The sequence below is a fragment of the Triticum urartu genome, chromosome 7 (assembly GCF_003073215.2).
Source record: "Triticum urartu cultivar G1812 chromosome 7, Tu2.1, whole genome shotgun sequence".
In the NCBI taxonomy this organism is placed as follows: Eukaryota; Viridiplantae; Streptophyta; class Magnoliopsida; order Poales; family Poaceae; genus Triticum; species Triticum urartu.
The window spans coordinates 104,667,558-104,688,717 of NC_053028.1; the positions used below are offsets into that span (position 1 = coordinate 104,667,558).

The 21,160-nt window shown below is 44.7% G+C and overlaps 2 protein-coding genes across 2 annotated transcripts; one reads left to right on the forward strand and one right to left on the reverse strand.

Annotated features, from left to right (window-relative positions):
* Window positions 1-978: 978 nt before the first annotated feature.
* LOC125526024 (cyclic nucleotide-gated ion channel 17-like) lies at window positions 979-6,801 on the forward strand. The gene is made up of 7 exons (XM_048691047.1): window positions 979-1,327; window positions 1,897-2,392; window positions 3,177-3,389; window positions 3,527-3,816; window positions 4,038-4,149; window positions 5,368-5,604; window positions 5,759-6,801. Exons 1-7 carry the CDS (start codon window positions 1,257-1,259, stop codon window positions 6,428-6,430), a joined length of 2,091 nt encoding a protein of 696 aa, XP_048547004.1. The 5' UTR covers window positions 979-1,256; the 3' UTR covers window positions 6,431-6,801.
* A 4,141-nt stretch (window positions 6,802-10,942) lies between these two features.
* On the reverse strand, window positions 10,943-14,108 carry LOC125522253 (UDP-galactose/UDP-glucose transporter 7). The gene is made up of 7 exons (XM_048687330.1): window positions 13,856-14,108; window positions 12,842-12,947; window positions 12,495-12,740; window positions 12,246-12,356; window positions 12,005-12,163; window positions 11,585-11,728; window positions 10,943-11,497 (listed from the first exon to the last, which is right to left on the reverse strand). The coding sequence occupies exons 1-7, from the start codon at window positions 13,900-13,902 to the stop codon at window positions 11,330-11,332; spliced, it is 981 nt and encodes a 326-aa protein (XP_048543287.1). The 5' UTR covers window positions 13,903-14,108; the 3' UTR covers window positions 10,943-11,329.
* Between the last annotated feature and the right edge of the window lie 7,052 nt (window positions 14,109-21,160).

Genomic DNA, 21,160 nt, shown 5'->3' on the forward strand with positions numbered 1-21,160 from the left:
ACCGGACAAGGGGACACGGGGAATTTATACTAGTTCGGCCCCTTCTATGAAGGTAAAAGCCTACGTCTAGTTGTGATTGATATTGCTTGGGTTTCGAAGGACAGGGAGCGAATCCGCTTTGTCTGGCTCTCGAATTTGTTGTCTGTCTCTCAACCGCTGCCGGGTCGTCCCTTTATATACACAGGTTGACGCCCGCCGATTTACAGAGTCCCGAAGCCGGATCATAAACGTGTCCGGTTCGGTCTCTACACTTCCTATCTTACAACGCAAGTTACATAATTAGGTCGGTTTTGCATCTACAAGCCTTAACTCGCCTCTAGGCCTTGGGCCTTCATAAAGCGCCATCATTCTTCCGTCTTCATGGGTTTCTAATCTTCGTAAAGCTAATCCGGCTACTCCTGGCCGGTTTACGTACAGTGGTAATATCCCCAACACTTTTTATGTTTCAGTTGTAATTTATATTTGAAACATTGTTGGATTGGGATATTTATCTTTGAATTTTTTGACACGGCGTGCTATTTTAATTTCTTTTAATCAATTCCAATATCAAGAGTATGTACAAAAGGAAGGAAACCTCTTTCAAAAGATGCAATTGATAGCGTCCGTCCGATCGGATGTCTGTAGTCAAAAGTGTCCACAAACATTTGAGGACCTCCGATTCGAAAAGAGACGGCCTGGCAACCCGCAGAAAGGTCCGGTCGGCCGGACGAGCGAGTCTTTTTTTTTTCTTGAACACAAGGACGGAGTCTCCTCGCCGGGCCACCTACCCACATGCTGCTGCTGCCGCTGCCGCTCCCGCTCCGTTTGACATTTCGTACATGTCTTCACAAAACAATTAAACAAACACGAAAGGAAAAGTCACTTCAATCGCCGTTCAAATGCAGCACGAAACCGAATGTTTTTTTAACCCCAGAAAAGCCAGTGGAAATCGATTTGACAGCGATCATTATCAACCCACCCCGAGCGAAAAACACCCAGCCGGTCTCCCTCCCTCCCTCCCCTTCCCTCCATCCAGGTAGTTTCATTCCGCTCCCCGCCCCCTCTTCCCTCCAGCTCCGCTTGGCCCCGCGCGCCAGCCACGATCCCGACCCGGTCGCCGCGCCCCCCCCTCCCGCCTCCTCCGGCGCGCCCCGCCCGCCGGGCGAGCGGAGGGAGCCTAGCTAGCTCGGCGGCGGCCTCCGCCCTCCAGCGCCCGATTGTTCGGCGGGTGGCGGCGGTGAGCAAGCCGTGGAGGAGTTCATGGTCCTTGAGGCCGGATGGAGTACGCCATGTTCGGGTCCAGGCGGGTCGACGACGACACGGGGTTCAGGCGCCAGCGGACCGTCAGGTGAGTAACTACCCAGCTTTGCTCTTGCTCACTTGCTGGCATCTTTGCTCGGCCCGGAGCATGGAGATTGATTGTCGTTTTCAGTTTGGGGAGGGGGAGGGGGTGTGGATGAGATGGGCGAGATTTTGCTGCTGATTTTCCTGTTCCGATGGGGGTTCGAGGAGGAACAAAAGAGGAATATTCGGGTTGGGCTGATGGGTTGGTGGTTGCTGTTACAAGATGGCTGTTGCTGACTTGCTGTGTGTGTTCTTAGAATGACCGGTTCATACATACTTCCTGTGTAGCTTCATAATGCTTCACTTTGGTTCCTTAGCATAACAGTAGTCTGGTAGCGAGTCCGCTAGAAGTTGTTTGATCGCTGTGCATCTGTGATAGAGATGGGCTGCTTCAACTTCCATGAGCAGTGTAAGATTAGATTCATAAATGAGGATGAAGTAGGAAAATAATAATCTGAAATAGCCTCACACCCACCGGTTGTGCTGACTGCTGATGAGCTGAAATGACCATGTCTAACTTCAGAATTGTTTTAGCATATTCAAATGGAGTGTTAATTCTGTTTCCATTGCCAGATTCCGTGAAGAGAGGACAAAGGCGACGATGCCTATTCACCAGAAGCAGGCTGGTCCAGCTGCTCGCAAGCTCGGCGTGGGGAACTGGGGGAAGAACAGGATCTTCGTAGCAGGGCAAGACCTTCCCCACAAGAGGATCATCGACCCAACGAGCGATTTCATCTTGTTATGGAACTACGTCTTCCGCGTCTCGTGCTTCGTCGCTCTGTTCATGGACCCTCTCTACTTCTACGTGCCTAAAATCGTGTATGGCAAAACTTCATGCGTCGGGAAAGACAGGCACCTGGCCATCATCATCACCGTCTTCCGGTCGATTGCGGATCTCTTTTATGTCATCCAGATCGTGATAAAGTTCATGACCGCATATATTAATCCGAGCTCCAAGTCGGGGGTTTTCGGCAGAGGGGAGCTGGTTACAGATCCTAATGAAATCGCGAAGACGTATCTGAGATCTGACTTTGTAGTTGATCTAGTGGCTTCAATTCCTGTACCACAGGTATTTTTCATCCTTTCTGATCCATTACTTGCCATTACGGGTTGGGAAACATTTGTTTGCACACTTGTTCATTTAGCACTTCTTTTTAGTGACTGATTCATTTAGCACTTACCTAGATGGCCATGAACTGCTAAATTTTTGAAGGTGGTTAGGTCGAGTTGAGGGCTTGTTCCTCTTGCAGATGAAATAATCTATTTTATGTGGCATAAGCACCGTTTGTATTTTGATGTCTTCACAGGACACACCATAACAAAGAAAGGATAGGTGGCCTGGTTGGTCCGTTAAGGATTCTCTAAAGTATTATATCTGAAATAGAATACAAATAAAATATTAGCTCCCATAGTTCATGATCATCAAAAGTGAAATATTGTTTACTTGAATTCTTCATGCAAGTAGCTGTCAGATACTAATATAGGTGCAGACAATGAACTTTTTTGTAACGATAGAAAAAGGCATGCTCTGTTTTCTTATTACAAAAGCAGAAAATTCTGAACTGAACGCTGCAGTAAATTAATGATATGCTGCATTTGTATCATGTGCTTTTGCTATCTGTTGAACTGGGTGCCAAAACATAATTCGTCCTAATATTGGTCACTACTTTTCAATTTTGTGTGGCTCTGATATGCTTGCTTTGATGGCAAGATTATTCCTTTATCGAACATGAAAGTAGTGGATCTCAACTAACTAACACCTTATCTCTATAATTGCGATTTCCTTGACGTTAAGGAAACTGCAATAGTATACCTTTCTGTTATCTGACAGTTTTTCCTTTCTTTTGTTGCAGATCATTACTTGGTCCGTGATACCAGCTATTAAGTATACTTGGTCCGGGCATAATAATGACATACTGTTCCTGGCTGCTCTTTTTCAGTACATTCTGAGATTATATCTAATATTTTCCTTGAATAGCAAAATTCTCAAAGTTACTGGAGCTTTTTCAAAGACTGCCTGGCAGGGAGCTGTGTCCAATCTGCTATTATATATGACTGCCAGTCATGTACGTTATCTATTTAGTTATATGAGTTTTTGTATCCAGTCTTTCTCTAGTATACTTCCTTCCAAGTTGTGGTTGCATATTTTTCATTTTACTAGCATGTGGCAGGAGACTGCTTGACATGCATTTCTCCTTTTCAGGTTTTAGGAGCATTGTGGTACCTGCTGTCTGTTGATCGCCAGACCGCATGCTGGCAAAAATACTGCAATAAGGAAGATGGTTGCCATAATAAATACCTGTCTTGTAACGCAAAGCCAGATCCAAATTGGGCAAAGAGCAGTACTATCTTTGATGCCTGTAATGCTAGTAACAAAACCTTAACTACTTTCGACTTTGGTATGTTTGGGACATTGTTATCAAACAAAGCTCCAGGCCATAGATTCCTGAAGAAGTACTTGTATTGCCTTTGGTGGGGCTTACAAAATCTAAGGTATGACAATAGCTGAACAGCACATCTTCTTGTAACAATGGTGATCTGATAATTAAGATGCAAAAATTTGGACATTATACGCTACACTCTCTGCTAAAGCAAGTTCCAGAGACCTTCTCTTACATATGGAGCTATAACTCTGTAGTGGTACATTCCGATTAATCTTAGCTGGTATAAAGATTCTATTAGTTGCTAACGTGGTATATTATTTGTTGAAACAGTTGCTATGGCCAGACTTTGGGTGTAAGTACCTATATTGGTGAGACATTGTACGCCATATTCTTGGCGGTGCTTGGTCTAGTTTTGTTTGCCCATTTGATTGGGAATGTTCAGGTACTTCTACATTATAATCTACACTTACTTTCATGGGTGACTCATGAAACTAATTTGATTATATAACTTGCATGCCATTTGTTATGGCCGGCCGGCTTAGGCCCGCAAGTTATCTTAGTTTTTATTTTCAGATTAGGCAAGTTATCTTAGGTTGATTCTTCTACAAGTTATCTAGGATATAAATATAGGTTGTAAGACTCTTTTTGAAGGCAAGCAATAAGAAGAATATTATCTCCTATTGCCCGGCTCCCTGAGGAGCCGGAACCCTAGCCGCCAACAGCCCTAGCCGCCGCCCTTCTCCTAGCCGCGACGGCGCCCTGCCGCCGGCGCGCCCGATCCTCGCCACGTCTCCCTCCATCCTTCCCTTACCACCTACGCCCTAGACCTGGTAGAGTACTTGATCTTACCACCATTACCCCCCTTTCTAATGTACTCCCTCTGTAAACTACTTTAGTGATCTAAACAATCTTATATTAGTTTAGTTTACAGAGGGAGTACTTCTTTTGCCAACCATTTTCTGATGCTGAGGCCCACTACTTGTCTAGCCTCGGTATCTCTATCTTCATATGATGCCGTTATTGTCAATTTTGCTCAAAATTCTAGGGGCGTTTCATATCCTTAGTTATTTACTTAGATCGGAAACTAGGCATTAAGATTATTGGTCAATCCGTCAATGTTTGCTGATGTCTGCAAATAATGAGGTGTTCATTGCACTTTACAACTTCTCAAATGTGTTATCTTTGGCGTAGTCCATAGCTTTAAGAAAAGAGGCATGAGGTGAGTCCTTGTGCCTGGTGATATGCTTGGTTAACATGCATTGGGGATTTCAATATGTTCTTCGGACTAACAATATCACTAGGCTGAGTTTTTGTCTGGACGGGGTCATAATTTTGTGTGCACCTCCCACTTAGATTGTGTATTTAAACTGGCTTGCCTTTTCTTTTGTTCTTAGAGCCAACAAATAAGTATTTAGTCCTTCACCTTATTAAACCAGCTCCACAATCCTATTTTATACATGCATTACTTGGATTTTATTTTATATGGGGTGATGAAAACAGCTTTCCCCTTGGGCATTTTCCGTATTACCTCTGCTCTAGTAATTAATAAACCATCATACTGATAATACCAAAAAAGGCCCTTTTGTTTCTTTTACTTCACACTTCTCACTGTAACTATTTGCAAGAAACAGTGGGCTTATTACAATATGTTATCTGCCAGACCTACCTACAATCCATCACTGCAAGGGTTGAGGAGTGGAGAGTAAAGCAAAGAGATACCGAAGAGTGGATGAAACATCGCCAACTTCCTCCTGTACTACGGGAAAGGGTGAGAAGATTTATTCACTACAAGTGGCTTGCAACTCGAGGCGTGGACGAAGCATCTATATTGAAGGCTCTGCCTGCAGATCTTCGCCGCGACATCAACCGTCACCTTTGCCTGGATCTTGTTCGCCGGGTAAAATTAACTTTCCTACTACTGTACTTTTTGTTGTTGTTTGAACAATTGCAGACTTAGTAAACTTCACATCCATCTGATGATTGAGTTCATGGCATTACAAATCACTCGATGCTTGAGTCTCACTACTACTTTTCATATCGCTACGTTTCAGGTGCCATTCTTCTCACAGATGGACGACCAACTCCTCGACGCCATCTGCGGGCGCCTCGTCTCGTCCCTGAGCACCAAGGGCACGTACACGGTCCGCGAGGGCGACCCGGTGACCGAGATGCTCTTCATCATCCGCGGGAAGCTGGAGAGCTCAACCACGGACGGCGGCCGGACGGGCTTCTTCAACTCAATCATTCTCAAATCCGGCGATTTCTGCGGCGAAGAACTTCTCGGGTGGGCCCTCGTCCCCAGGCCGACCGTCAACCTGCCATCTTCCACCAGGACGGTGAAGGCGCTCGTCGAGGTGGAGGCGTTCGCGCTCCAGGCCGAGGACCTCCGGTTCGTGGCCAGCCAGTTCAGGCGTCTTCACAGCAGGAAGCTGCAGCACACCTTCCGGTACTACTCCCACCACTGGAGGACCTGGGCGGCCTGCTTCATCCAGGCCACCTGGCGCCGCCACAAGCGGCGGAGGCTGGCCAGGGACCTCATGATGAGGGAGTCCTTCTCCTCCATGCGATCGTATGAGGATGGTGATGGCGGTGGCTCCTTCGCCGAGCACAGGCGGTCGGTGAAGATCATGGCCGCGGCCAGGAAAGGGTCTGATGGCCACAGGGAGCTGCCCAAGTTCCGGAAGCCCTCCGAGCCGGATTTCTCGGTGGAGCACGACGACTAAGGAGAAAGGGTTGATATATTTATTTTTCGCTATGACGGCGATCGCTGATCGCAGGCTGAGGCGTCCTTTGCGATGATCTGTAAATATGAAGCTGAGTTTGGGACTCAAGCTCACTGGTGACTGACTGCTCATCTCAGGGAAATGCTCAAGCTAGATTTGGGGCAGGGTAGACTGGTTGGCTTCTGGGGTTCTGGGAACGGTAGGACAGTTGCTGTAGGGTTAGCTTTAGGATGCTCATATTGTACATCCAGATGTAATTATGTTTGAGTTATTCTTGTGACCTCAAAGGGGCACACTGCTGCTTGTATTGACTAGTAAGTGTGCACGTGCAACGCACGTCTATTTAAACTAATAAGTATGCACGTGCAACACGCGTCTATTTGGATTAACACATTATACTAAATTTAATACAAGACAATTTATTCATAATTTTGAAATTTCCCTATAAAATAGACAATCTCTTATTCCCAACTCGTACAAATAATTTGAAATATCGTTTCTCCTTAATCGACATGTCTACTGTATTAAAAGACCACCCAGTGTTCCCAATATATAAAACTCAAAATTATTTATAAGATTCATCATGATTCTTCATATGCATAGATTTATGCAAGTATAATCACACATGAAAATGTCACTTAGGACAAGCTAAGGAACCGTTTCAGTGCCAACAAATTCCAGTCAAGAATTATTATTACAATTGAGTGTCAACAACAATAGTGGGAAGAGACCTCTATGGTTTGTTGAAAAGAGGAAGCCATTGTCAGATAGAGAAGTGTAGAGATGTCTTGACTGCATAGAATCAACTATTGGACCATCCGATTCTACTATTGCACGCAAGTGTCGTAATGTCTGGAAGAAAGAAAAGTGACTTACTTTATTATGAAAATAGAACATGTAAACCAAATAAAAATTATAGTGATAAATTGCATAATTATACTTGTTATTCACTGGACAAAAGCATTAATATGACAACTTGGAACAGTTACTTGAGTACTACACATTTCTTTAAAAGCTCAACATTCTAAAATTTTAACAATATAACGAATATTCTCTCAGTTTGTAGTAATAATGATACGAAGATAAATAATTTGGAAATGGTCTTCAACATGCGTAGGCTACCACTTGTAAGAATAATAATGGCAAAAAAAGGCCAACAGATGCCGGTTTAGAAAGAAAAAAAACTACAGACATGCTTCCAATTTTAGCAACTCTAGTAGATAAAACATACCTTACCTCTCAAGTCAGGAAATAGTCAAATGAAAAAATGTACTTCTTATAAGTAGTAGAGATGAAGTCATAAGGATCATGATTCAAGATATTCGGAGAAACATGGTTGGTCTCTCTGTATGATGCGAACTCGTCACCTCTACCAAAGTGGTCGTGTGTAGTACGTAATGTAGTGTGCAATAATGAAATAAAATAAATGATATGAGAATTTACCATGACCACAAAAATCCTACATTCGTCATCATCATAATCAAATGCATTTTTTTGCTTCTCTTGTATGTAGTCCAAGTTTTCTATTAGGAAAACATGTTAACTCAACTGTAGATAAGGACGGTATGAAAATGCTCATGTAAAATTACAATTGCCAAGTATCTGCTGGACAAACAAATACACTTATGCAAACTTCAGGTTTTTTTAGTAAAACTTATGCGAACTTTAGTTTTTTTCCACTAAACTTATGCAAACTTCTGGGTTTTTTTCCAGTGAAACATAATTTCATGATTGCAAGTAAGGTCTTGGTTCATCGAATTTGTCTGTGAGTTCACTATGTAGTCGTGAGTTGGCCATGTAATAACTGGTAGTCAGTACTTTAAAAAACAGGGTTGTATGTTGCAGGTACACGAAAATCAGTGAAAAATAAAGAAAGAAAGAAGGCATTGGTTGCCTGAAACCCAACTGTGTGTGCTCCAGCGCGCCTCTGCTTCTCATTGCCTCATCTCTCGTTCCTGTACTTCTAAATATGTCACCACCGGCGAGGTAGTGATGACAGTCAAAAAACAACACTCGGTACTTACCTGATTAGTGCGTACGTGCGGCGCGTTCGCGTGAAGGCGAGCATGTCCGTCGTTCAGGCCTGCGAGCGGCCGTGTCCTCTCACCAGCTGGGCGGCGTTGTCGACACAGGTGAATCAGTCGTCCAGCTTTGAGGCTGCGGCCTCCACGCACCGGGGCGTGGGGAGTTTCAGCGTCCGACAAAGGTAGGATGTCTTTGGACGATGTCGTCCACGCATGAGTACTGGACAAGCGTGTCCAACGGAGCAGCACGCGTCAGAGTTGAGGGAGTCGGCAGTGGCTTTGGACGAGTGAGATGGGGCCGTGATTAGCTTCACCTGCTGCACAGTGGCTGAGACTTGCGCCGCCCTGGGGACGACGATGATTGGCGACCAGGCGAATATACATGCATGGCTGTGGGGGAAAATGCCCCCACTTGATTTTTTGGCCCGCTTATACTGGTCCAGGATACTCAGCGTTGCCCCCACTTGAAGGGCGTCGGCGGTGGGTGGTTGTCAGCGTGGGAGTTGTGGACGGAGCTGAAGTCGACGCGAATGCCGGTGGTTCCCGGATAGCATGCTAGGACATGGACGAAGTCATTGCAGTCAGTAGAAAGATGGTCTGGCCTCTAGGCAGAAGACGAAAGCGGCGACGACACGTGTGTGTGTGTTCGGAGGAAGTCACAGCTCCTCCTCGCGTGTCTCCCACTATGGCTTGTGTGGGTGGTTGGCTGGTGACGGCAGGTGACTCGCGATCGTGATTCCCTAGTAGGAGACGATAGGATGCGCTCGCGATTAGTTCCCTAATAATTAGATGTGTTCGTGGTTAGTTATCTAATAGGATGCGTCCATGATTAGTTTCCTAATAATTAGATGCGTCCGTGATTAATTTCCTAATATGATGGGCGTGATTATTTTCCTAATAATAAGATGCGCCCGTGATTAGTTTCTTAATAATAGGATGCGTTTGTGATTATAGTTTCGTAATAATTAGATGCGTCAGTGATTAGTTTCCTAATAATTAGATGCGTCCGTGATTAGTTTCTTAATAGGATGTGTCCGTATTTGTAGTTTCCTAATTGGCCAGGCGTGGATTTTCGTATTTTCCTCCGCGGTGGAGTACGGTCAGTCAATGTAAATTGCTAAGTGTACACAAAGAACAAATTAGGTTGAGGCTAGCCGTTAGATTGAGTTTAGTGAGACTAATCATGCGGTGATAATGTATCCGTGTATGTTTTATGGGGTGCACTTAGAGAAGATAATGTTTGCTCTTTTATAAGTAGTATAGACTGGGCTATCAGATTGTGAGTGGGGTGTGTGTGTGCGCGCATTGGTTTGTTCTATTGTTTCTATAGCCTGTTTTTTTTTCCGAGAAAACACAAAAGAGTTGTGTTTCATTGCATTGAACAGGAAGACATCAGGGGTACAACCTCCAGAAAGGAGGGACACACACACGCACACGCACACACACACACGACCGTCCTCACCAAGAGACTACAGCTAGGTGAGGAGGTGCCCTCAACTACAGACACGCAACAACATTAGGCCTCGCTCAGCCTTGCCTCCAGCCAAAATGGCGAAGCACCGAGACTCAGGAGCAACAGGGCAGCAACACTGCCATTGCCAGGCACTTCCAGGGACGAATGCAGCTTCAGGACTGCCCAAGCTGACGTACCTCGCACCCATGTGCCTAGAGAGTCGGCGGGTGAAAGGCAGGGCCTTGGAACTGGTGTAGCATTCATTGGGGAGCGCCGGCGCAGGCAAACGTTGCGACCTGCTCCTTGTGTAGCAGCTTATGCCAGAGCGATGCATCGCCAACCACCATCTGCCGCATCAAGTACTCCACTTGCAGCCAAAGCAGCGCCATCAAGAGGGGAACGGTGTTGAGACGTCGCCGCTGCCCTGTCCGGGAGGCCGGACCTAGGATTTCTCCCGGTGCTCGAGGAGGAGGTCCGGTCAGGGTCATGCCAACGCCTCCAAGGAGGTGACGGCACCCTTGGGCGTCGCTGTTGACAGCGCAGGCCGTCGGGATTTCACCTTTTACTGGACTGATAGCCTGTTTTTTCATTGGTATGGTAATGTATTTTCCCTGAACTGCTGGTGCTGGGGTTGGTTTAACAGTGAGATCCTACCCTGATCCCTCAGGTGGGTTCACTGCTATTTGGGTGCGCCATATAACTTCATGTAAAAAATTTCAGGAATGTTAAAAATCTGACGTTTGGGATGGCAAATTATGTTGTCGCAGGCATGACAATTTCCTTCAGCAAACATGGCAATTCTGAGGTCAGATTTGTAGCCTGGATACAACGTCCGTGGTGAGCTATCAAGTGTAAGGTTTGGCCGATCTCATCAGAGATAATCACAAAGCACAAGCCAGGAGCTCACATGCACAAAACTGATTGAAATGAGACAGCCATAAATGATGAGAACATATCCTCACATTCAGTCCAGTAAAAGGTGAAGCTATGTTTTGCTATCTTAGCCCATCGTTCATCCCATCCACGGAGCTCATATTATTTGCATGCAGATTTATCAAGGGTAAAAAGTACAGGTTTGTTTCTCTTCAAATGAGTGAACCTTTCGGGGTAAAACCCACTGATAATCTTGCTAGTACGACAGACAGGAAAAAAGTACAGTACAGTGTGGTAACGATTCATCCCAACATTACAGTTTACTTGATTCCCCGAGTTCACTCCCCTATGGACTATGATGCTGCTGATAAACACACGGTGCTACTTGTAAAAGTTAAAAGAAGAAAACAAAAGGAACGACTTTGTACCTTCCTCCACCCCAAATAGCGCCCGCTGATGGATGGCGTCCAGAAAAAAAAAGATTTATTGTCTCCTTAAGAATGCGGTGTGACTACATAAGTTATATCGAGCGCTGACCCAGCGCTGCTGCTACTTGTGCGGATGCGACTCTTCGTCGGGTGCGACCCTTCGTGGCAGCTTCTTCTTCTGCGTGTACTTTGCGTAGGAATACCACACGCCGCCGAACGTGTTGATCACCAGCCCGGTGATGTTGAGAGCGTGCACCTTGACGCCTCCCAACACCACGAAACCCAGGGTCTGAGAGGTTAACGATACAAACATGACATCAGATGCTTAAATTCTACAAGGTCGGAGCTAAAGCACATCATAGACTGATAGACGTACCGTAGACCCGACGCCCTTGAGAACTCCTACTATCGTGGTTGTCAGGGCAGAGTTTACGATTGTGCACCAAAACATGGTGTAATTGAGAACAATGCCCATCACCAGTGAAATTAGAAGAATAACACTGAATGATGCAGAAGCTGTCTGCATTTCAAGGGACAGCGGATAAGTATCTTGGAACAGAGCAAACTAGAAAGCATCTGATGCAGAAACAAACGATCAGGATCTAAGTCATATTATGTTTACTACTACCTCTGTAAACTAATATAAGACATTTTAGATCACTACTTAGTGATCTAAAACGTCTTATATTATGTAGTCATGAGCTAAAGGGGGTCTGAACAAAGAACAAACAGATTGCCATCTTATAGGAGTATGTGCTAATTAAGTTTGATAAACCTATAACCAATACTAACTAACCTTTTCTGACAGAACTGAAAGAGAATGGGGAAATTCTCCGGTTGCAACAATGATGAAAAACAGAAATGGAATCGACAATATGCTATTATAAAACATCAACTCCATTGAGGAAAGACCATCATCTGCGCCTGATTTCTCCACCAGAATCAAATACATCGTCTGCATACACACTATGTCAGTTAGAACTATAGCCAATTCTTGTGTGTGTGTGTGTGGTGTTAACCAGATTACAAAAGCTAACCTGGAAGAAGACCGATATTAGAGCCATACTGTATCCATACAAGTCAAAAGAAAAATCTCCAAGTGCTGCAACAAGGACACCTAAGGCAGTGCAGACAACCGAAAGCGACACCTAAAATAATTTGCAGAGATGAGGAAGTGCTTCTAGTAATAAGCCATCCCTTCCAGAGGGAAAGCTCTGCAGGCCTGTGTTTGGTTATGTGTGTAGATGGAAAAAAGGAAACCACTGCATGAGGGAAAACATTTTTACCTGTGTTGATGGTTTCCCCTTCCCCCTTAAGAACCCAGACACCAAAACGGCAAGGGGTGTGAGCCTCTTAATTGCAATATACATAGGGATGTTAACCCCTTTCAAGCTTGCCAGAGCAAATGCGACATTTGCATTATAGAAAATTGACACAGGAAGAAGCTTCTTTGCTGTTGCCATGCTGAGATCTTTCCTTTTAGACATTCCTAGAACTTGCCCGAAATGTATGAAAAGTGCGGTAGCTAATTGCTGTTGCAATAAAGGAGAAAGTGAACAACCCAACCAGGCTTAGAAAAACATATAAAGAAGTAACGTTTTTATCGGCATTCGTCAGTAATGCTCAGTCATACCTGTAAAGTGAGGAGGGTCATGGAGTGAACATACTGCATAATAACCGCTTTGTTGACGAAAACCATCGCCATAGATGCAACTCCATATGAAAAGGCCGAAGATAAGCTGCAAGAGCATATAAATGGAGAAATGGTCAGGCGCCCCTAATGGCTGATGCATTTCTCATCCCATCCTGATCTTGACAGTAGATGTACAGAAAATCCCAATCTTTCTCCTCTACACAATCTAGCAGCAGGTGACAGACTTAGTTTGGATAGTACAAGAGAAGAGTCACCAGGCCTCTCTGACTCTGCATATGCAGGTCCCCTGTAGGCAGTAGGCACAAGAATGTTTAATTGTTCTTAGTAGATTAATTAAGTAAACCAGGAACGCAACTTGTTCGTTGTTCTTTACCAGTGCTAGTAGCCCCACACATATGATTTAACAAACAATTGCCCTGTACACGCATTCATTTGTCATATACTATCAATTGTTTATAGAAAACTATAATATCAGGCAGCCAGATAGGTCGACCTACACAACAATTGGATAGTAAAGACCAAAGATTCCATCCAGTTTTTCAGGTAGTGTCAAACATTTCAGTGGAGCCAGCCAGCCATATTTGTGAGGTGAAAAGTAGATTGTGTAGTAAGGCTCCATCCAGTGTTTCAGATAGTCCCCAACATTTCAATGAAACAAAGGCATATTTTCTCAGGTGAAAGCTAGACCGCGTCGCTGAAATCCAAATCCTACCCCCCAGCCCAGCCTACAAAAGAACCCCCTCTCGCCTCCGCCCTCGCCCTCCAGAGCAGCCATTTGCACTGCAGCGAGCCCAGAGACCGCTGGAATCAGAAGTGTCGCGCCCAAGAAGTGACTGAAACCACCCCAATCCGCGCACAGCTTTCGCCCCAGGTCGGGCGGCGAAATTCGTTGCAAGGCCACGGGACGACGATGGGATCAGGCAAGAAGATGGCACGAGGAGGGGGGGGGGGGGGGGGGGGGGGGGGGGGGGGAGGGAGCAGGGGAGGTCGCACCTGAGGAAGGAGCTGGGCTCGCCGGCGTCGAGCACCATCGCGCGCATCCGGCGAAGCCGATCCCCCCCGCTCCCGCCGCGCGCGTGCTTCGGGGACCTCCGCTCTGGCGCGGCCCGGGTTCGATCTGTCGCGTGGGATGGGAGAGTGGGCCTCGAAACTGGCGGGGGCGTGTCAGGCTCAGGTGTGTGTGGTGGGTTACCCGGGCGACTCCATTAGCGAGCCGACCTGGTTATTAGTCCGTCGATCGCCGTTGAATCGTTGATTATCGCAGCGGGCGTGACGGCCAAGTGATGCGCTCTCCTTTCCACGCCACGAAGCGGTGCATCGCAAGCAAGTCCTACCGTGCTGACATCTGAAGCAAATTAATGGCATGAACGCTTATAGTCCACAAACTAAAATATTGCATATCTTTTTTTAGAATAAATATTGCATTTCTAGCACAGTTGATTCGACGACGGAGCGTAACTCAGATGATTAGATTCTTTGAAGTGAAACAACCCCACCGGGGTTCAAGTCCCCATTTTTCTGGATTTATTGTTATTCTAAACTTTCCGGCAATGCTGGTTCAGTGAGAGGAAACGTTTTCGCCGACTATGAGGCGTGCGTGCGTGCTTTCATAGGGGGTGAGTGTATGTGTGTATGTGGGCATCTACGATCGCACGTGTTAAAAAAGAGAGTTGTCGATTTGTTGAAGTGATATACACTTTGAGGGGAAAATGGTTTAGAAAGTAAAAGAAGGACCAAAACGGATGCAAGATTTTTCTGCGAGGTTTATACACCTCTCCCTCTCTCTCATTCTGGTGCTCGTAGTCACCACTGTTGTCTCTCTCCGAGATTGCCATACTCTCTTCTCGCTCACGTGCGGGGTGGACTTGAGTTGCACAACGGCATCATCGACCCAGGGCGGAGACAAACCCAGGCACGTTGGGCCACGACCCGGGGCGCGAGCGCCGCACGCAGGCTTTGGGCACCGCCGCACAATGTCCTGCTGCTACAGTACACCTAGGCAGGCCCGGGGCATGGCCTAATCCTGCCTCCTCCCCTGACCGAGGTGATGGCCGGTTGGATGATCTCGGTTGAGCAAGGTCCACGGCTACAAGCAGGACTTCGCCACTAATTGCACCAATTAATGTTGACGAGGATACGAAGGATGGAGCTGGAAATGGACTCCAGAGGGAAGGATCTCTGGGTTGGACGAGCCGATAATCGGCAGAAGGGCGAACCAAAGGGAAGTGATGCGCTCCCCTTTCCTTTCCACGCCGCGCACGCGGTGGCTCCTAAATTCCACTCCTCCACTCTATCTAAACCGGAGTTTTATGAAGCAACAGCATCAGGCGGTTCAACAAGGGGACTAATGGTATATACCGGTTTGGCAATTTTTCTACAAAGTTAAACCGCCGGATCTAAACATTGAAACAGTTGAGATTGCGGATAGATAAGTGTACAGAAACAGATTTCACAAGATTTCTCTACAGCGACTGATCTAAAGCAAGTTCAGAAAAGAAGGAAAATATTCAAGGTTCAAATAAGAACAATATCGAATCAATGGGCAAAGATACAGGTAGATCTATGGTCTTGAGGTATATAAGTAAAGGCGGATGCTAAGAACTACCGCTACACAGAGCAAAGGTTCACAGGTTCATCCAGGATCTATCATATGAGTACGAAGCAGACGATGAACACTGAAGAAATTGGAAACCCTAGAACGGATCTACGGAGGAAAAGGTGAAGAACTCACCGGAGCCGAGGAAGAAACAGAAGGTCGCCGCGATGCTTTGGTACAGTCAGGGTGATGCAGCGGCCAAGGTTGGAGCAGAGGTCGTCGACGGCGGCGGAGCTCCGAAGCGGGACGACGCGTGGAAGACGAAGCAGAAGGGCACGAAGGGGAAAAAGAAATGACCCTTCGGTCCTATTTATAAGGCAAAGGACAGGAGTCAGGCGCGAAAATCAAGGGACCGTGGGTTTGGAAACGAAGCTGTCGCCTTAATTGTTGCAGACCTATTAAACAAAAAAAACAAAAAGGGGAATCATGGATAAGTTTCTTTATAACAGGTGACGTCACGCCGGTTTACAACGACTAGAGAAGATGACATCACGGCGGTTCAACAAACTACAAGAAGATGTTGAAGATGAAGATTTTTGCTAAGGATTGACATGAACCTGTTCAAATCAATCTGGGGCCTAATGTAGGGGATATTACTACTGGGCGTAAACTGGCCTATCTGGGCCGGGTTAACTTCATCAGTAGTTAATCATGTTAAAGCCCAAGAAGGCAGATGAGAGCTCAAGGCCCATAGTCGGTTCAAGGCCTGTAGCCGTAAACCGGTGTTCGTATTTAACTTGTATTATAAGTTAGGAATAAGTAGAGACCAAACCGGACACATCTATGTGCCGGTATTGGGACTCTGTGAACCGACGGGCGTCACCCGTGTATATAAGGGGACGACCCGGCGGTGGTTCAACGACAACAGACAACAACTCGAGACTTAGGCGAAGCTTGTTTGCTCCCTATTCATCGAAACCCCATCAATTCCATCACAACTAGACGTAGGCTTTTACCTTCATCGAAGGGGCCGAACTAGTATAAACTCTCTTGCGTCCCTGTGTCCGCTTTAACCCCTTCAAGCTAACCTGTAGCGATGGCTCCACGACTAAGTCCTTTCTCTAGGACATCTGCCGTGACAAAACCACGACAAGTTCTATAGCTAAAAGATGGAGGAGAATAGCTCAAGCAGTGAGCATGTGCTCAGATTGTCTGGGTACTACAATCGCTTGAATCAAGTGAGAGTTAATCTTCCAGATAAAATAGTGATTGACAGAATTCTCTAGTCACCATCACCAAATTAGTAGAACTTCGTGATGAACAATAGTATGCAAGGGATGACGTAAACGATTCCCGAGCTTTTCATGATGATGAAATCGATGAAGGTAGAAATCAAGAAAGAGCATCAAGTGTTGATGATTAACAAGACCACTAGTTTCAAGAAAAGGGCAAAGGGAAAGAAAGGGAACTTCAAAAAGAACGGCAAGCAAGTTCTACTCAAGTGAAGAAGCCCAAGTCTGGACCTAAGCCTGAGACTAAGTGCTTCTACTGCAAAGGGACTGGTCACTGGAAGCGGAAATGCCCTGAATATTTAGTGGATAAGAAGGATGGCAAAGTGAACAAGGGTATATTTGATATACAGGTTATTGATGTGTACCTTACTAGTATTTATAGTAGCCCCTGGGTATTTGATACTTGTTCGATTGCTAAAAATTAGTAACTCGAAACAGAAGTTACAAAATAAATAGAGACTAGTTAAGGGTGAAGTGACGATGTGTGTTGGAAGTGGTTCCAAGATTGATATGATCATCATCGCACACTCCCTATACTTTCGGGATTAGTGTTAAACCTAAACAAATGTTATTTGGCGTTTGCGTTGAGCATAAATATGATTTGATTATGTTTATTGCAATACGGCTATTCATTTAAAATCAGAGAATAATTGTTGTTCTGTTTACATGAATAAAACCTTCGATGGTCATACACCCAATGCAAATAGTTTGTTGGATCTCGATCATGTGATACACATATTCATAATATTGATGCCAAAAGTTTCAAAGTTGATAATGATAGTGCAACTTATTTGTGGCACTGCCGTTTAGGTCATATCGGTGTAAAGCGCATGAAGAAAATCCATGCTGATGGGCTTTTGGAATCACTTGATTATGAATCAGTTGATACTTGCGAACCATGCCTCATGGGTAAGATGACTAAGACTCCGTTCTCCGGAACAATGGAGCGAGCAACAGACTTGTTGGAAATAATACATACTGATGTATGCAGTCCGATGAGTGTCGAGGCTCGCGGCGGGTATCGTTATTTTTCTGACCTTCACAGATGATTTGAGCAGATATGGGTATATCTACTTGAAAAAACATAAGTCTGAAACATTTGAAAAGTTCAAAGCATTTCAGAGTGAAGTGGAAAATCATCGTAACAAGAAAATAAAGTTTCTACGATCTGATCGCAGAGGCAAATATTTGAGTTACGAGTTTGGCCTTCAATTAAAACAATGTGGAAAAGTTTTGAAACTCATGCCACCTGGAACACCACAACGTAATGGTGTGTCCGAACGTCATAACCGTACTTTATTTTGATATAGTGCAATCTATGATGTCTCTTACCGATTTACCACTATCGTTTTGGGGTTATGCATTAGAGACAGCTGCATTCACATTAAAAAGGGCACCATCTAAATCCGTTGAGACGACACCGTATGAACTATGGTTTGGCAAGAAACCAAAGTTGTTGTTTCTTAAAGTTTGGGGTTACGATGCTTATGTGAAATCGTTTCATCCTGATAAGCTCAAACCCAAATCGGAGAAATGTGTCTTCATAGGATACCCAAAGGAGACAGTTGGGTACACCTTCTAACACAGATCCGAAGGCAAGATATTCGTTGCTAAGAATGGATCCTTTCTTCTAGAGAAGGAGTTTCTCTCGAAAGAAGTGAGTGGGAGGAAAGTAGAACTTGATGAGGTAACAGTACCTGCTCCCTTATTGGAAAGTAGTTCATCACAGAAACCGGTTCCTGTGACGTCTACACCAATTAGTGAGGAAGTTAATGATGATGATCATGAAACTTCAGATCAAGTTACTACAGAACCTCGTAGATCAACCAGAGTAAGATCCGCACCAAAGTGGTACGGTAATCCTGTTCTGGAGGTCATGTTACTTGACCATGACGAACCTACGAACTATGAGGAAGCGATGATGAGCCTAGATTCCGCGAAGTGGTTTGAGGCCATGAAATCTGAGATGAGATCCATGTATGAGAACAAATTATGGACTTTGGTTGACTTGCCCGATGATCGGTAAGACATAGAAAATAAATGGATCTTCAAAAGGAAGACATACGCTGATAGTAGTGTTACTATCTACAAAGCTAGATTTGTCAGAAAAAGGTTTTGACAAAGTTCAAGGTGTTGACTACGATGAGATTTTCTCACTCGTATCGATGCTTAAAGTCTGTCCGAATCATGTTAGCAATTACCGCATTTTATGAAATCTGGCAAATGGATAACAAAACTGCAATCCTTAATGGATTTATTAAAAAAGAGTTGTATATGATGCAACTAGAAGGTTTTGTCAATCCTAAAGGTGCTAACAAAATGTGCAAGCTCCAGCGATCCATCTGTGGACTGGTGCAAGCATCTCGGAGTTGGATTATACGCTTTGATGAGTTGATTAAAGCATATAGTCTTATACAGACTTGCGGTGAAGCCTGTATTTACAAGAAAGTGAGTGGGAGCACTACAGACTTTCTGATAAATATATGTAAATGACATATTGTTGATCAGAAATGATGTAGAATTTTCTGGAAAGCATTAAGGAGTATTTGAAAGGAGTTCTTCAAAGAAAGACCTCGGTGAAGCTGCTTAGATGTTGAGCATCAAGATCTATAGAGATAGATCAAGACGCTTTATGAAGATTTTCAATGAGTATGTACCTTGACAAGATTTTGAATTAGTTTAAAATGGAACAGTCAAAGAAAGAGTTCTTGCCTATGTTGCAAGGTGTGAAGTTGAGTAAGACTCAAAACCCGACCACGGCAGAAGATAGAAAGAGAATGAAAGTCATTCCCTGTGCCTCAACCATAGGTTCTATAAAGTATGCCATGCCGTGTACCAGATCTATTGTATACCCTACACTGAGTTTGGCAAGGGAGTACAATAGTGATCTAGGAGTAGATCACTGGACAGCGGTCAAACTTATCCTTAGTGGAACAGGGATATGTTTCTCGATTATGAAGGTGACAAAAGGTTCATCGTAAAGGGTTACATCGATGCAAGTTTTGACACTGATCCAAATGACTCTAATTCTCAATATGGATACATATCGAAAGTGGGAGCAATTAGCTAAAGTAGCTCCGTGCAGAGCATTGTAGACATAGAAATTTGCAAAATACATAACGGATCTGAATGTGAAAGACCCATTGACTAAGATTCTCTCACAAGCAAAACATGATCACACCTTAGTACTCTTTGGGTGTTAATCACATAGCGATGTGAACTAGATTACTGAATCTAGTAAACCCTTTGGGTATTAGTCACATGGCGATGTGAACTATGGGTGTTAATCACATGATGATGTGAACTATCGATGTTAATCACATGGTGATGTGATCTAGATTATTGACTCTAGTGCAAGTGGGAGACTGAAGGAAATATGCCCTAGAGGCAATAATAAAGTTATTATTTATTTCCTTATTTCATGATAAATGTTTATTATTCATGCTAGAATTGTATTAACCGGAAACATGATACATGTGTGAATACATAGACAAACAGAGTGTCACTAGTATGCCTCTACTTGACTAGCTCGTCGATCAAAGATGGTTATGTTTCCTAGCCATAGACAAAGAGTTGTCACTTGATTAACAGGATCACATCATTAGGAGAATGATGTGATTGACTTGACCCATTCCGTTAGCTTAGCACTTGATCGTTTAGTATGTTGCTATTGCTTTCTTCATGACTTATACATGTTCCTATGACTATGAGATTATGCAACTCCCGTTTACTGGAGGAACACTTTGTGTGCTACCAAACGTCACAACGTATCTGGGTGATTATAAAGGTTCTCTATAGGTGTCTCTGAAGGTACTTGTTGGGTTGGTGTATTTCGAGATTAGGATTTGTCACTCCGATTGTCGGAGAGGTATCTCTGGGCCCACTCATACACATCACTTAAGCCTTGCAAGCATTGCAACTAATGAGTTAGTTGCGGGATGATGTATTACGGAACGAGTAAAGAGACTTGCCAGTAACGAGATTGAACTAGGTATTGAGATATCGACGATCGAATCTCGGGCAAGTAACATACCGATGACAAAGGGAACAACATATGTTGTTATGCGGTTTGACCGATAAAGATCTTTGTAGAATATGTAGGAGCCAATATGAGCATCCAGGTTCCGCTATTGGTTATTGACCGGAGACGTGTCTCGGTCATGTCTACATAGTTCTCGAACCCGTAGGGTCTGCACTCTTAAAGTTCGATGACGGTTATATTATGAGTTTATGTGTTTTGATGTACCGAAGGTAGTTCGGAGTCCTGGATGAGGTCGGGGACATGACGAGGAGTCTCGAAATGGTCGAGACGTAAAGATAGATATATTGGACGACTATATTCGGACATCGGAAAGGTTCCGAGTGATTCGGGTATTTTTCGGAGTACCGGAGAGTTACGGGAATTCGCCGGGGAGTAGATGTGCCTTATTGGGCTTTAGGGGAAAGAGAGAGGAGAGGCTGTGCGCCCCC